This window comes from Crocodylus porosus, unplaced genomic scaffold (genome assembly GCF_001723895.1).
Source record: "Crocodylus porosus isolate Cpor-Errol unplaced genomic scaffold, CroPor_comp1, whole genome shotgun sequence".
NCBI classification, from domain to species: domain Eukaryota; kingdom Metazoa; phylum Chordata; order Crocodylia; family Crocodylidae; genus Crocodylus; species Crocodylus porosus.
In genome coordinates this window covers 59,760,550-59,776,210 of record NW_017728947.1, presented here as the reverse complement: position 1 = coordinate 59,776,210, position 15,661 = coordinate 59,760,550, and the positions used below count along the sequence as shown (strand labels likewise).

At 39.1% G+C, this 15,661-nt stretch overlaps 1 protein-coding gene across 1 annotated transcript in view; it reads right to left on the bottom strand.

Annotated features, from left to right (window-relative positions):
• The window catches only part of LOC109321277 (formin-like), a 239,975-nt gene that overhangs the window by 79,824 nt on the left and 144,490 nt on the right, over positions 1-15,661 (bottom strand). Inside the window, exons 10-12 of the mRNA XM_019551832.1 lie at positions 14,156-14,302; positions 10,803-10,862; positions 8,666-8,786 (exon numbers count right to left, since the gene is read on the bottom strand). Coding sequence (XP_019407377.1) covers positions 8,666-8,786; positions 10,803-10,862; positions 14,156-14,302 — 328 coding nt within the window. The remainder of the gene's footprint in view (positions 1-8,665; positions 8,787-10,802; positions 10,863-14,155; positions 14,303-15,661) is intronic.

Below are 15,661 nucleotides of genomic sequence, written 5' to 3'. Positions count from 1 at the left end.
TTCTTGAACTCCCATCTCCCTGGGGTCATGGTCCCTGAGGGCCTGACCGACTAGCCTCTTGAGCTTGTCAAAGTCGGCTTTTCTGAAGTCAATTTATTTTATCTGGCCCATAGCTGCTCCTCTGAAGGAGAATTGTACCTGGCCCACAGCTGCCCTAGCTTTTGGTGCCCCTTGTTCTTCTCCCTTACTCATGCTGACTGACTGCAGCAGCAGCAGTCGCTCTCATTCTTGGCCCAGCCTGCCCTGTCTTGTCCCCCAGCCCCCAATGTATGCTTCAAGGCAGGGGGCGATGAGCTTCTGGCTAGGCTTCTCCTGGTGAGGCTGTCTGCACACAGCTCTGACCCTGTAGCTATTTGTAGATGAGACAGCTTGGCCTCTGGTGACTTGCAGTTCCGGTAAGGTTCTCCACATTGGCAGGGGAGGGAGTACAGGGGGAAGAGGGCCAGGAGCCAGGGGTTATCTGGGCCCTGCTGCACTGGAGCCTAGTAGGAGCATGGGCACTGCTAATGTGGTACCACACAGTGTTCCTGTGCCCCCCTTCAGGCTGTGCTATGTGGGTACAACTGGAGTGGCTGGCATGGCTCCTGCCTGACCCTGGCATGGCTTCTGCCTGACCCTGAGTCCCTGGCATGTGTTGGGCAGGTCAGGAGACATGCCAGCTGTCCCCACATGGCCCAAAGGAGCACAGTGCAGCACCAGTCTGTCCCAGCCATGTGCTGGGGACTCGGGGCAGGGAAGCGGGGGGCACACAACATAGCACCAGCTTGGCCAGGCCTAGATAATCCATGGGTCCCAGCCCACTTCTCCCTGCACCCACTCCCCCACCCCAAATCCCAGGCATGTGGCCAGGCCAGGCTGGTAGTGCACTGTGCTACCACATGCCTCCTTGAGCGTAGCTGGCATGGCTCCTACCTGACCCAGCCATGTGCTCGGGACTGGGGGTGGAAGAGGAGGTGCAGGTAGAAGGTGCGGGGGGACAAAGATTAGGTTTCCTAACCTTTGCCCACTCACCTCTCTACCCTTACATCAGGGGTTGACAATTATTTGGGCTGAAGGGCCACTTAAAGAGTTTTGGTGAGCTGTTGCAGATGGCAGGGAGGTACTGACTGGGCCTGTGACAGCTCACCAAGACTCCCTTCAACTTTTGTCGAGTGTCACGTAATTTTTGTTTGCTTCTAATTATTTATGAACATGCCAAGCAAAATATGATGAATTCATTTCTTAGGAAGAAAGTAGTCCATTTCTGAGCATGAGATTCTGATGACATATCTGCTGCATTTGCCTATTCAGTCATTTAGGGTGTCTGTAAATGTGCTCCGGGGTGGGAGGGGAGGCTCTCGGGAGTCATTTTAATTAAAGCACCAACAAGATCTCATGTTTTTAGTGTCCTGTATTTCAAAATGGTGGCAGGAGCACTTTAACTAAGATTGCTTGACAAGCTTTAAAGCTCCCCCCCTCCCCTCCCACCCACACGCATACCATTTTGAAACACAGGGATGATGAATCCACGAGTCTGCAATTAATCAAGTCTGCTCTGACACGCTTTAATCAGAATGCATCAGAGCACATGTAAAAGTGCCCTGAAGTATCAAAATGCAATTAATTACATCATGAAGTATCTTGAGTAAAAAAAAGACAAGACAAAAAGTGTCCTATTTCTATTTATAGCAGGTAAACATGATAAAAGCCAATCTCCTGGAGGAACTTTTTTTGTTTTTTTTCATTCAAATGTTACTCTTTTTAGTTAAGTACTGGAATGCTTGTCTTGTTAATATAACAATTGCATTACGGCTACAAAAAACAAATCTTTATATTATATGATACATTATATTTAACTTGAAGAAATATCTCTGGGAACTGTATATGCATGCTGGACACGAACAAAGAGTATATTTAATTACATTTCATATTTCTGTTAAGATAGTTTACAAACAGTTACAAATTTCTTGAATCAATATGCAGAAAATGTATTAAATTATTTCCGGAAAACTTCCCATGTATAGTGAAAGTTTGTGACTTTTGTAATACAGTAGTTTAATTCATTCTTAGTTGTCAACCTATGTACTTATGAAGCTGAAGTTAGATTTCTGTGAATATCTGGACATTTTCTAAAAAGGATCAGTTTTTGTAAATATTCCTATCGATAAGCTGCTTCTAAAATTTTTGGAAAAAACCTATGACAGAAAATTAAAGTCACTTACATTTTGAACATATGCTTAGTGGAATTGTTTCAAATTTTTGCCCATCGTAAATTACAGATTAGGAGCGTATGGTTTTTAGTGTATGAAAATCTAGTATATAAAACAGTGCATCAAGCAAATCGATTATTTAAACAAAAAACATTTTCACCATGTGTGTATTGTACCGCTTTCCCCCTTGTCTGTCTTAAACATTTGAGTTGTAAACTTGCTGGGGCAGAGAGTATCTACTAATTTATTTTTTCACAGTATCCAACACAATGGGGTCTGATTCTTAGTCCATCCCTGGGTATTAACATAATGTGCGGAGACAGAAGTGACAATTTTCACCTGATCTGGCCACAGAAAGTGCTCTAGTCATGACCAAACACAAGTACATGGCTGCAGACTGCTTCAAAAATGGCTGTTCTGATGAAAATCTAAAACCTCACTGCATGAGGGTTCAGATGAAGTCATTTGAAAACACAGGGCCTTCTGTAACTTCCATCTCCGCTGCCTCCCAGCCTGTTGCTGTTTTCAGAATGGGAGGGAGGGAGATCAGTCTGGGGATTTTTCAGCCCCCACTGGAGGGTAGGGTGCGTGTATTGGAGGATCCAGCACCAGCTGGGCAACCCCTCAAATGAGCTCCCTCTGCTCCCTTTCCTTTTCCCCATTCTTAAAACAGTGCAGGCTTGCAGTGGGGAGGGGCCATTGCTAGGGGAAACTGGCTGCAGGCTGGCCGCCAGAAATTATATTCCCCTCCCCCTTGTTCTGTGACCTTCTGTTTGGTCCAGGGGATTGTTGCAACTCAGAACAGTTCCTGCAAAGTGTTCTCAGTTGCAGCGGGGAGCTGCACTTCTGTATGCACCCAATAAGTATAACGGGTAGATGGCAGAAACTGCTCATGGTACTAGGAGGTAAAAATAAGTCATGGTGAAATGGATTTGTGGGTAAAGAGCAAGTGATACTCACCACGGTGAATGAAAATGATATGATGGGGTGCAGACGGTGTGATGATGGGGTGAACATGGTAAATACAAATGATGCAATTTATTAATTTATCAGATGGATACCACTATTTTTCCAGAGTATACATAGTATTATATGCAGACATATATATACTGACTAATAAATAAATGTGGAACTCAGCCATTATCAATCCTGCAGCTTTCCTTCTGTCCTATTTGTAGAATAAACTTCGTGCCACTTAATTATACATGTACTGACTGAGGTTGTGTGGCAAAACACTTAAATTAGTTGAGTTGTGTTCACTATTGTCTTTTATAAAAAAGGTAGATGTCATCACAACAGCCCATAAATTCATATAAGATAAGTAGGGATTGATAAAAGATTGAGAACCACAGATTGACAAAAGTGACTGAGGAACACAAATCCTATGGACTTTCAGTAGGACTTGTGCTTCAAAATCAGGCAGACTTTTGTAAAATCTACTGATGGAAAATGAAGTTGATACCAACTTCGAAAGTCTTCAGTGTGAGCCTAATTCTGCTCTAATTTTAAGCTGCCCAATACAGTCTTTGTTTTTAAACATGCATGTGTGGTTGAAACATTAAACAAAATCTAGAAGGTCTAAGAAATTAGTGGTAAAGAATACAAATATTATTATAATAATGTCTTATACATTATTGTGCATCGTATTTCAAAAAAAGTATTGCAGCAAAAGTAATGAGAATGACCAAAGACACAGACAACCCCCCTCACATATGAGTATAAATTGAAAAGATTAAACCTGTTCACCTTAGAAAAAAAATGAATGAAGGGAACATTAGGAAATTGTATACTTGTAGAACAGTTTGCATCTTAAACAGTCCTTAAGTAGAGAGTAGTAGTTAGCTGTGTTAGTCTAAATGTAGGCAGAGGGCAGGTTAGGGAGGTACCTTATGGTCAAATCAGAGGTTCTCAGCCTGTAGCACATGGGGCCTTATTATCCAGCCCAGAAGCTTTCACATGGGTCCAAAAATTTGGTAACAGGGGAATGATGGCTCTTGCAATTAAAAATACCACTGCCCCCCAGCTGTTAAATTTCTGGACCCATAAGGAGTCCTGTGGGCTGGATGATATGGTCTCTCATGCCTGGTTGCATTGGCATCTAAGGCCAGGCCAGTGTATAGAGTCAGAACGAGGATGCGTGGGGTTGGATCTGAAGTGTATTGCATTGCTCTGAGGTCAGATCCAGAGAATGTGGCATTGCTCTGATATACAGAATCAGATATGGTACATGTGGGGTCACTCTATAGCTGGATCCAGTGTAGCAGGCTGCATCCAGGTTTCAGGGTTAAAAGCTTAAGCTCCACTGGATTAAACTGTACAGAAAGACAGGAGGTTCAGACTATTTTGTCAGATGTTATGGATGTAGTTACAAACTTCATATGTAACCACTAGTGAATTTACCTCTGTGGGAGCAACAATCAAACAGCATACTACACAAGACAGGGACAGAAATATTTGAGGTGAGAGAAAGAAATGGACATTTTTGCCACAGACACAGAAAGAAACCATATAATCTTTGAAAATGCACACCTGGCAAAAAGAAATTTCATGTTAACAGAGTCCACTTACAAATGTTGTAACATGAACAAATTTCTTTTCTTATTTTGCTAGTCATAGTTCAATTTAATGAAGTAGACAACAGAAGAAGAATTTCATCATTGACTTAAAAAGACCCAGAATTTCACTTTTGTATTTGTTTCATTAGTTATGCTGCATATTTTGTGCATGCCTCTCAATTTAGCAAGTGAAGTTACATGTTACACTTACGGGACCATGTTAAAGTTCGTTAACTTGTACTAAGTGCCCTCTGAAAGTCTCAAAGTTATGACACTTTAGGGTGTGTTTGGGGTATGCTAGGCAGCTTCTGTTAGAGTAACTTCAATATGTTCCACAGTGATAAAACAAGAAATCCTCTAGTATCCCAGGATTCACCACTCCCAACCCCCCCAGTCCTGCTCCATGGACCGTTCTCAATCCTGCTCCGTTTGTCAACTTTCCACCCTCCTGAACGCTACGCCTCAGGAGACGTACCACGTGGGAGCAGGCAGGGCCCTGTCAGTGCCAGGAAGTGGGCTGCAGCAGCAGGATCATAGAGATGGGAGGCTGAGAGACTTGGGGGATGTGGCTTCCCTCAGCAGGCTCTTGCACTTCTTGTCTCAGGTGGACACCCCAGAGAGCCATCCACCAACCTCTGCCAACCCAATCCCAGCTTGCTGGGCCTGATCTCAGCCTCCCCAGGTTTCCCTGGAAGGGGTGCACCTTTTGCCTGGAGCCAAGCAAAAGCTGTGGAAAAGTTCAACTAGCCTTGGTTACTGGAGGTTAATTGAAAATTTCCCACCCTTCCTGGCCTGTTTCCCCTAAGTGCTTCTGGCTCTCTCCTGGCTAGGTGGCTTAATGGGGACTGTGACTTCCCTCCAAATACCCTGTTCCTATCCTGGGATGAGGGGTGAAGGCTCTGCTACCATCACAGAGCCCTTGGGGTTTAGGATTGTGGGAGCATGCAGCCACAGAGAAAAGTGAAGCATGTTTCCCTGTGGCTCCGTGCTGCCTCTGGCAGCTCCATTCCCAGCACAGAATGAGTGCACACTGAGCTAAGGGATTCCCCTGCACCCATGGCTTCATGCTTCCACTGCACTAAACCTGGGGACTCCATGCTGATAAAATAGGTGTCTTCTACCACTCTAGACCCAAGGATGGGAATGAGGGGGGCCTTGGGTGGGAAACCAGAGCCTCCATCTCTCTTCACTTCCCAGCTTCATGCTTCTGCCACTGCAACCCTGCTTTTTCTCCCTGCCCCTCCCCGCTGTCCAGAGCAGGTGTAGAACCCAGGTATCCTGGTTCCTAGCTATACTCCTACTCACTAGCCCTCTAGTGGCAAGTCAGAGCTGTGCAGGCAAGAAACGGTATTAACCCTTAACTTGTGCTAGCTTGCAACATGTTCTAACTTTAATACCACTTTAAATTGCACAGATTCAGTATGGTCTAAGTGTATTGTGCAATACCACCTAGAAAATGATACTCAGTTACATTTGTTTTACTTTTGTTCATGACATTTTTAACTTTAAAGTTCTCAGTGTTCCAAAATCTATTATTAATGTATGTTAAAAAGCTGTTTTATTTTGAATTAAAACATTCATAGAAAAATTTCTACAGGTTTCTGCAATTTTGTTTTCACAGAATGAAATTTTGAACCAAATAATAGTGAATGGTGTTCCTTTAATATCCCATCTGAAAGTTCTCTGCACAGTAAATTGCATGGAACTCAATCTGTTTGCCTCAAAAAGATAAAAAGGCTGTGTGGCCCCTGTCTGGATTTGAACTCTTGGTTCCATGGAGTCTAAGTATTTCAAACCAGAGGCTCGATGAGGAAGACATGCCCCAGGGCATTGCCCATTCAATTCTTCTTTCTAAAAATATGTGATATTCAGATAAATGATTGACTCAATAAGATGAACAAACAATACATTTTCAATGGTAAGTGAATCTTCTTTAATTATAAATCAACTACTTACACTGAAAATATTGTTTTAGATATGATAGACAACCATTTAAATTTCCTATGTCTTTTCATTGTTGTGCTATCTTAATTTCTAAGAAATAGATTTAGGTAAAATAATCCATTAACAGAAGCACTAGTTTGTTCTCCAGTGACACATGAGAGAACACCTTACCCCATTTATTACTTTTTGTCTCATCCTACTTCCACAGAATACTGTTTTGGCTACCTTAACCAACCTAACTGTAAAATAACTCTAATGTACCCTATAACACAGGCAACTCCAGTTAATATCGTTCAAATTATTTACATCTGAAGGCCCGCGCCTGTCTGGATGGCTGGGCCTGACGCTTCTCTGGACTTGGTTTCTGCTAATCACATCTGTTTCAGCTTTAGACTTTCACTGGTATTCTGCCAGCAGCCACAACTTTTTAATGGCTACAATAAACTATAGAGAGTCATCAAATTTTTGTTGTATGTGTTAAAATGATATACTCTTCAATTAAAATATTTGATGTACAACAAAATACAGTGTTAGCTAAAGAAAGAATTTGAACAAAGATATTTAAAAGGATGTTTTGCACAGCTTGTTTAGTAATGCTGCTCATTTTGTTGTTTAAATATAATAGAACTCCCCCAGAGACATTATTAGCATTCCTCCATATATAATTCAAATCATAAAAATCATTGGCATTTCAAACGATAATCAGTGGGGGGTTTTTTTGTTTCTGGTCTTCCCCAATGCACAAAAATAAATAAACAAACAAATAAATAAAAATACTGTGCATTGTCAAGTCATGATAACCTCATTTGTTGTTTGACTTTGTCAACTTTCAACTATATCATTAAAATGGAATGTGATAAAGGGAAATGCAATATTTTACTTAGAATTTTCCGATACATGCTTCTACATTTTTTATAAAACCTAAGGACGAATCAGCCTTGAAGCCCAGAAACCAAAGATCACAAGGAATCTGTAATTGTAAAAACAAGGAAGCAAAGAGCATAGTTTAAAAAAAAAATCACTCCCCTCATCTTTTTTTCTTTCCCGTTACACTTCGCAATTTAGCACTAAAATCATGTGAATGTCAAAGCCTTGTAGCTTAGCCTGCAAAACTGAAATGTACGGCAGCAGGACGACATGCTGGAAAAGTACAAGATCAAACACAGATCATGTTTCTGCACAAACTAGCACAAGAGAGGGCAGGCCAAGGGTTTTACAGGGGCAAGCGATGAGAGGAGATAGAGCACTTGGGTATGCCCGGGTTGAATAAACAACAACTGATACTTTCCTACCACTGTTGACCTTTGAAACTCTCCTTAAGGTGGCTATGACCTAATTCAGCCACTTCAAACTGGAAAAATAAATTATTTTGCGATAGTTTTCATGTTTTACATCACAAAATAAAATACAGCCTCCCTGTTCAACTCTGATTCTACAAATATTGTTTCATTTGAAAAAAAAATGTTAACGTATCGTTTAAATTTAAGTGGAATTGTTTTTATAGTCTTTTTGTTCAAATTCTCCTTTTTCATCCAGAACAGCCTTGGTATTACTTGTTCCTAACAAAAATGACAAGCCTAAAATATCAGTCATCATTTGCTGTAGCTTTTTTTTTGTAGTGGTTAAGTTGTTTTTACACAAGTCCTGAAGAAAGTATTTATGTTATTGGATGACAAGAAACCTAAAATTAAAATATAAAATCCTGGAGAAGGTTGGGGAAAATTCTCATATAACAGGAAATTTCTAAGAGATTTCTTTTGGAGCTTTTTGAATTTAAAGTGGATTGCAGAAAATTATTTTTACTTTCATTAAAAAATAGTGATATAATTGTATTTTAGATCTGCAATTTTTGCCAGCCTGTAAATACAACTGGATCTATTAACACTATAATCCTAATTAGTAATAAACAAAGTTCATAAAGGTCATTTTTAAATGGCACTCAATTGTTAGGATAATAAGATAAAAGTTCTCAGTTACCTTCTAGATCTCTCTTCAGTTTCCTTAAGTCTTTTATTAGGTCTTCAAACTTAACTTGGGAGGCCTGGAAAAAATCCTGTGGTTCTGGTAGAGGAAAAATGCTCTTGTCTGTTCCAGCTTCCTAAATACATGAATAAATTTACTATATAAATGAAATACATTTGCAATGAAACAAGTTTCTGCTCTCAAAATTTTAACTATGAATTAGTATAATAGAACTGCAGAAATATTACATTTAAAATAGTTACTTCCAGGCACAACTTTATGAGATGCATATTTTAGGTGAAATCCATGAATTTAGTGAGGTCAAAGGAGTAATGACATTAACTTCAATGAAGCCAGAACTTCATCCTTCCTTTCCAGCACGATACCAGCTGGACAACAATCTTATTTTAGTTTATACTGTTACTATATTATGATATGCTGCAAATTCTAATGGAGGATAGACAACCTAAACTATCAGGCAACACTAAGCTCACTATTCATTTTATAATAAGGGTTTAGATAAGAGATTATATGTTTTTTAAAAACGGACAATTATTAAAATAGTCCATTTTAATATAACAAGTGATCCTATGCCAACTGTTTGTGGCTGTGTTCTTTCCCAATTTATTATGAATACATATCTTTTATAAATTCTCATCAGTATTTAAACCCCGGTTAATGTATATATTTTGAACAAATAAAAGTACATAGTTGTGGGTTTATGTAGAGAAATAAATCACAGGGTTTATTGCTTATATATGGAACTCTGCATGTACCTCATATCTGTGATGACAAAATACTAAAAAATATTAGAAGAAAAAACAGACGATTCAAAGCCACTTCTCAAAGGACAACTCAACAATTCAAAAGCATTGTGTAAATGGTATTTTTAATGGCATGGCATTTATGAGGATATACCACCTGAGCCTTAAATATTTTCTGTTTCTTGATTCAGTCTTTAAGGAAAAGTTACTTGGAGGGATAAGTATGATTCAATTGTGAACATTCAGAAAACACTGAGAGCTATATAATTATACAGATAAAAAGCTTTAGAAACAAACTCAAGTTGAAAGATGCAATTTACATAACTACCTTTCCTCAGAGAAGATCTTTTATAGCACAATAAAAATCCCCCACAGTACTATCTTATAGCAGAGTTAATTATTTTACTGTGCCCTAATACCTGTGCATGTATAGGCAGTGAAACTTCACTGTGGAGCTAATTAGTCTACTCCACGGTAAAGCACATGTGTAGCTGTACCCATTCAGTATCAAAATCCAATGGTCAGTTATAGGCACATTTCTAATACCAAAAAGATATATATTTTTGATTCTGGTCCAAAGCTTTGGACTCCTTCAACATACATAATGGTGCACAGTACCTTACCTGACAAAACATAGGTTATTTAGTGCAACAGCACCTCTTCTTTCACAATCCCTAATTCAAACAGCTCTCTCTCAATTAACATGCCTGAAAATAGCAACCTTCTACTACATTCAGGCATCAGAGATATCCTTACCATTGCTTTCACCTCCCAGCAAAGTCACACTGAAAATGCAGCATTTGGTTTCCCACATTGTAGTACAAAATATATGTTACATTTTAGATATTTTTTGGAGAAGTTGAAACCTGATTGGAGTTAGAACTTAATCAGTGTTCCTGTCATTCTGTCTGAGATCAGGCAGGGACACCATATTTAAAAAAAACCCAAAAAACAGCTGGTTCCTACTGTTAAATGATGGCAGGTGTCCTGGCAGGCAGTTTCCAATGACAAATACTGAAATTGACCATTCTAACGAGGTTGCCAGACAAATCCTGTAACTTTCCAAAGGACCCCCCTTCCCTCGTCCACCCATATAGCATAATGAATATTTGTTGCCTATTACATATTAAGTAGGGGTAGACTGTCCATACTGCCCAGATTTTAGGACAAGTTTCTTAGAGTGTCTAAGGAATGTGCTCTGTAGTGCCCTGTAGTCATGCGCAAATATATATCTAGAAATATAAATCTGTCCATATTCTATATTTAGCTTTGGTTTTTAAAAACCTTATTTTAACTCTGGGCACTACTTTATCTAGTCTACAAAGGTAGTACTTTATATTCAAACGGTGTACTGGTACAGTAGTCAACGCACCAAATGAATAATTTACCTTATCACAGTGCCGCAGGTAATATATGACAACATAATCCACAAGGTTAATTTCATTATCCTAAGGAAGAAATTAAACATGTTAATATAGAAGTTAAATTGGGATTAAAAAAAGGCAAAAATGTGGTAAGTGCAGTTTCAAAAGAAATGTTTAAAAGGGAATCTAATCTGTTATTATTATTTATATGGTCATCTGGAACAGGATCCAGGGCATGTTAGTCAAAGTCACTGCCCACAAAAAGCCAGCTACTTAATCATCAGCAGGTCCTGATATTTGTATGACAGAATATCCGTAATTTCTATCAACAGCAGTGGGAATTATTTGGGTCCTATAGGGACAAAATTTGCCAGCTGTAACACAAATACTAATAACTCAAGTAATTATATGAATGAATACTAGAATTGTCTAGAAAACATAATTAATCCATTTATTTCAAGGCCAGAAGTACCTATTAATTTCATTTAGTCTCAGTTTCAATATAATATGGGCCAAGAAGTAATAAGAATGTTTAACTATGTAATACGAAAAATAGAACCATGCAGTATAAATTTGTCCATTGCCTATATTGTTCCATGTTGGTTCATGAACACATCCTTCCACAATGTGACAAATTTTCACTCAAGGAAAACACTGCTTTCTTAGTCCTGCATCACATACTAGCATGGTACGTGACAGTGCTCTATTTTCTCATGTGTTTTTGAGTCAACATAACCCAGCTGTCCTGGGGAAATGGGCAAAACAGCATTTCAGGTATGGAATCATAAGTTTCAGGAAATTATTAAACTGTGCAAAAGAAAGACAATGTAGGGCATTATATATGGAATGTCTTTGATGGCTTTCTTTTGTGTTTTTATATAGTGTATTGACAGCTATCAGTATAAAGGTTCGGATATGCACAACGTATGATTTCCTGCACAGAGATGTCCTGTTTATATTTGAGTCTGCACCACATTATATTTTAATAATATCATACAGCAGAAAAATTGTTAACTAAACAAGTCACTAGTCTTCAGGCAGGATAAACAATCCTGCTTATATAACATTCATATAAAATACTATGGTGGTAGGTTGCATGACAGACATAAAATTGAGGTCATGTGTTATTGTGATTGCATTTGTGAAGTAAATCATTACTGCCATTCTAGTCTATACATCTCCTCACATCAAATCTGTCAAATTTTATTTCATCAAGACCAGCAAATCTGGAGAACAGGAGAATGGAGCACATACACACAAGCACACACACATACAGGTGTATTTTAATTGCTGGGTTTCTCATTTTTGTTACCTTCCTGAGGTACACTATAATTTTACATGCTCCCTACAGACCAGATAACCATAGTTCAAGGTTGGTCCCATTTAGCCTAACCCCTAGGATTCAGACAACGTGTAAATCCTGTTGTTCTCGTGTCACAGGTGAGCATAAAAAGTACACAAGAGGATACTCTCATTTGTGCACAAAAAGGTACCTCAAGGTCTTTTCTTCCTCCAGACTAACAGAGTATACCAGTTAAGTCTTAGGGCTCATATACATACCATGATTTTTGCCCTTTCATGAGCTGCAATTGCATGTCTGTTTGCATGAGCGGGATTTCCTGATGCTTTAAAAGTCTTTCTTGTGCATTAAACTGAAACTCCTCAGACGTAGTTTAGTTTGGCTCGCCAGGAATTAAAGTGTCACGTCCATGGATTTTATAAACCTATTTAATTTAATGATGATTAAAACCCATGGTGTGTACAAGCACCCTTGGTATCTCATATATATCTCTGTTGACTAGTCCTTTAGCGATTTAGACCTTATCTGAATATTGGCCACAAACTTGTGATGAAATGAGAAACTCACAATTTATTCTTGCTTCTCATTAACCTAAAGCAGGGCATGCAGGATGTTCCCAGGAAGACAGACAAAAACAATACAAAAAAAAAAAATCCCAGACACATTGCCAGTCTTATCTTGTGGGAAAAAATTCCATTTTAATCCTCAGAACTGGCAATTGATTAGTCTAGCAGCATCTGGAAAATGCATTTCAAACTATGCCTCTGTCACAGTGCAGAATATCAATCTCAGCAGAAAATGCTGCTGCAAACACTGAAGTTTTCACTTCCCTTTGCATCCAAAGACCAGTCAATCATGACAGAAAGAGGAAACAACATTTCTTTTCCTTCCTGCCGAGGAATGATCTCATATGCATTCTGGTTGGATTAGGTTGCACTGCACTCAAGCCTGACTTATTTTCTCTTCTGCTTTGAGGACTTCAAAGATCATCTTTGCACCATTGGTCCTATCAAACATCTAGGGGATGTGGTGGTTGATTGCAAACCTGACCTTAAAACATAGTCCTATATATGTATTTCATATCCAGACTGGGTATGACTGGAGGGCCTCGTGGCAATGTGGTAGGGTACTTGTGGTGGGATAGCTTCTATAGAATAATACAATGTTCCAACCTTCAGAGTAAGGCAAGTATATGGTGCCTCAAAACCCTAGCTCTCGCTAACTTGTGGGTACTCCTTGGCTGAAGAAATGCTAAGGGACATCACCCTGACAGAAACATGCCCTCACTGAGGTGTTAGCCAGTCAGCAGCAATTCTTATCTGTTGCTCTTTGGCAGAAGCTACAGACATTGAGGCACTGAACTTCTGGACTCGGTCTGGCCTTTGGATTCTGTCTCAGTGGTCTAAAGGGGACATGATAGTTCTTGGGCAGCCTCCACTCCTCCATACTCGTGCCTAGACATAAGCATTGAAGGTCTTGGTGTGATGGTTGCAGGACTCTGTACTAGCGGATTCATCAGGCGCCTGACTAGACCTCTTACGCATACACCATGATCCAGATGATCGATGGTTGCCTACTACTAATATCCAGACTATGAGTCTGACTCAAATACCAACGACCTGCTAGAGTTTGGAGGTTTTGAGAACAAAACCATACCTCTTGCCATTTGATGTAGGTGTGCTATTTATCAATTTTAAAAAAGAAGCCTTACTATATACTACTTGGCCCATGCTCATGAATTCAAATCAATACATGTTTTTTTGTTGAGCCCTTAGCTGAACTTTCAGCAGTAGCAGATCCACAGGAGTGCAGTGGTGTGGCTGCACAATCTTTTCTGACCACAGTGTAGGAGCAGCACTGTACTGTCTGATTGTATTGTGTGTACAATCAGACAGTAACACATACACAATGTCCTGCTGTTAGAATCAGAGAACGGTAAGAGGAGGAATCAGAGAAAGGTAAGAGGAGGGAGACAGAAGAGGAACTACTGGCAAGAAGGAGTGGAGAAGAGGAACTAATAATGAAGTACACAAAAATCTCTTTACAAATGTCCCCGTAAGTAAAAACAAGTACTTACTCTGCTTTTAACATCCTTTAGTTTGGGAAGAATTTCTAGACCAAATCCATCTGCTTGACCTCGTGTCCTGTTCCCACCATTCATATAGTTTCCAAAAGCCAAAATCAAACCTAGAATTTCCTTCACACTTTTCAAGCTCAGCAAAGCCTGGAAAACAAGTACTAATTTGTAATTTTGGATTGTCACAAAGATGACAGTATTTTGGCTCTTTGGTGTATAGAGTTACAGCTTTAAAAAATATGGATTTCCCTAAAACACTTCCTTTGTGTTCAACCACACAAGAAGAATGTTCGGTTTTCTACTATTTGGACTAAGTGCAGTAGTTGCAAACAAGACATTGCAGAGGTCAAAATTTGTCTCTCGCATAATCCATATTAAATGTTAATTGTTTACACTATCAAGTTATGTTGTGATTATCAACTACAGAAACTCAAGCTGCTCTGTAAGACAAAAACAAGTTTGAGCAAGTACCTTTGCTGGGGTTTGCAAAGGTGCAAGTGGGGCAACAATCAGGAGACAAGGGAGTAGCACACATGTAACAGGCTGCATTAATTTGGATTCCAGCATCTTTTCTTTTTTTACCTTCTCTTATGAAACCAGACATCACTTAGTTTTATTCTTAAAAAGGTTGGTTGCAGAATCAGCAGTAAAAAACTATCCCTTCACTTGTAAGCAGAGAAAATGTGACAATGAAGAGACTACCACAACACCAATTTACAGTCACATTTCATAGCAAAACCAAGCTCTCTAAATCACAACACTACTAATCAGGCTACTGTGTTAATTCTCATATTTGAAAATCTTGTTTTCAAAGCAAGAAAAACAATTCTCTCTGTGCTGGAATCTAGCATACAATATTTTGGTTTCAGCTGTACAAAGACTTTCTTTTTCAGTTTTTTGAATGATATATTATACTGCTGTAAGAACACATTTGTTTACCAGTCTAAAACAGATTTGAGCCAAGGGATTGGGGTTTGGGTTCAAGATTTCAATGCTGGCTCATTTATAGGACAAAGTAATGTGGCTTGTACTTGCATAAATCAAACTTGGAAGAAAGAAATCTAAAAGCCAGTGTACAATATGATGCATCAGAAAAAGAAATATTTAAACAACATGGAACAAGATTTACATACCAGTCTGGACTAATACAGTCAAGCATTTTTTAAGTTTATTTTTTAAAAAGAGAATTATTTCTCTCTACAATGACAACCCCCCCACCCCCAAACTGGTACATCCATCAGAAAATAAAGAGAAAAAAAAATCAAGAGACCTTTTCTATTCTGTATTAGTTCATATTTGTCTAACATCTGGTGACACAAAATGAATGTAGTTGTTCTTCAAATAAATTATTTGGGAGGAGGTTACTGCATATACACAGAAACTTTTTTAAAAACTTTATAGAGGAGGCCTCTACCATTAGTCTGTGATAGGCACAGGCTATGGGGAAGTACACTTCTGTTCTGCACCTGGAACAGACTCAGTGATTCATAATCCCTCTCTCAGTTT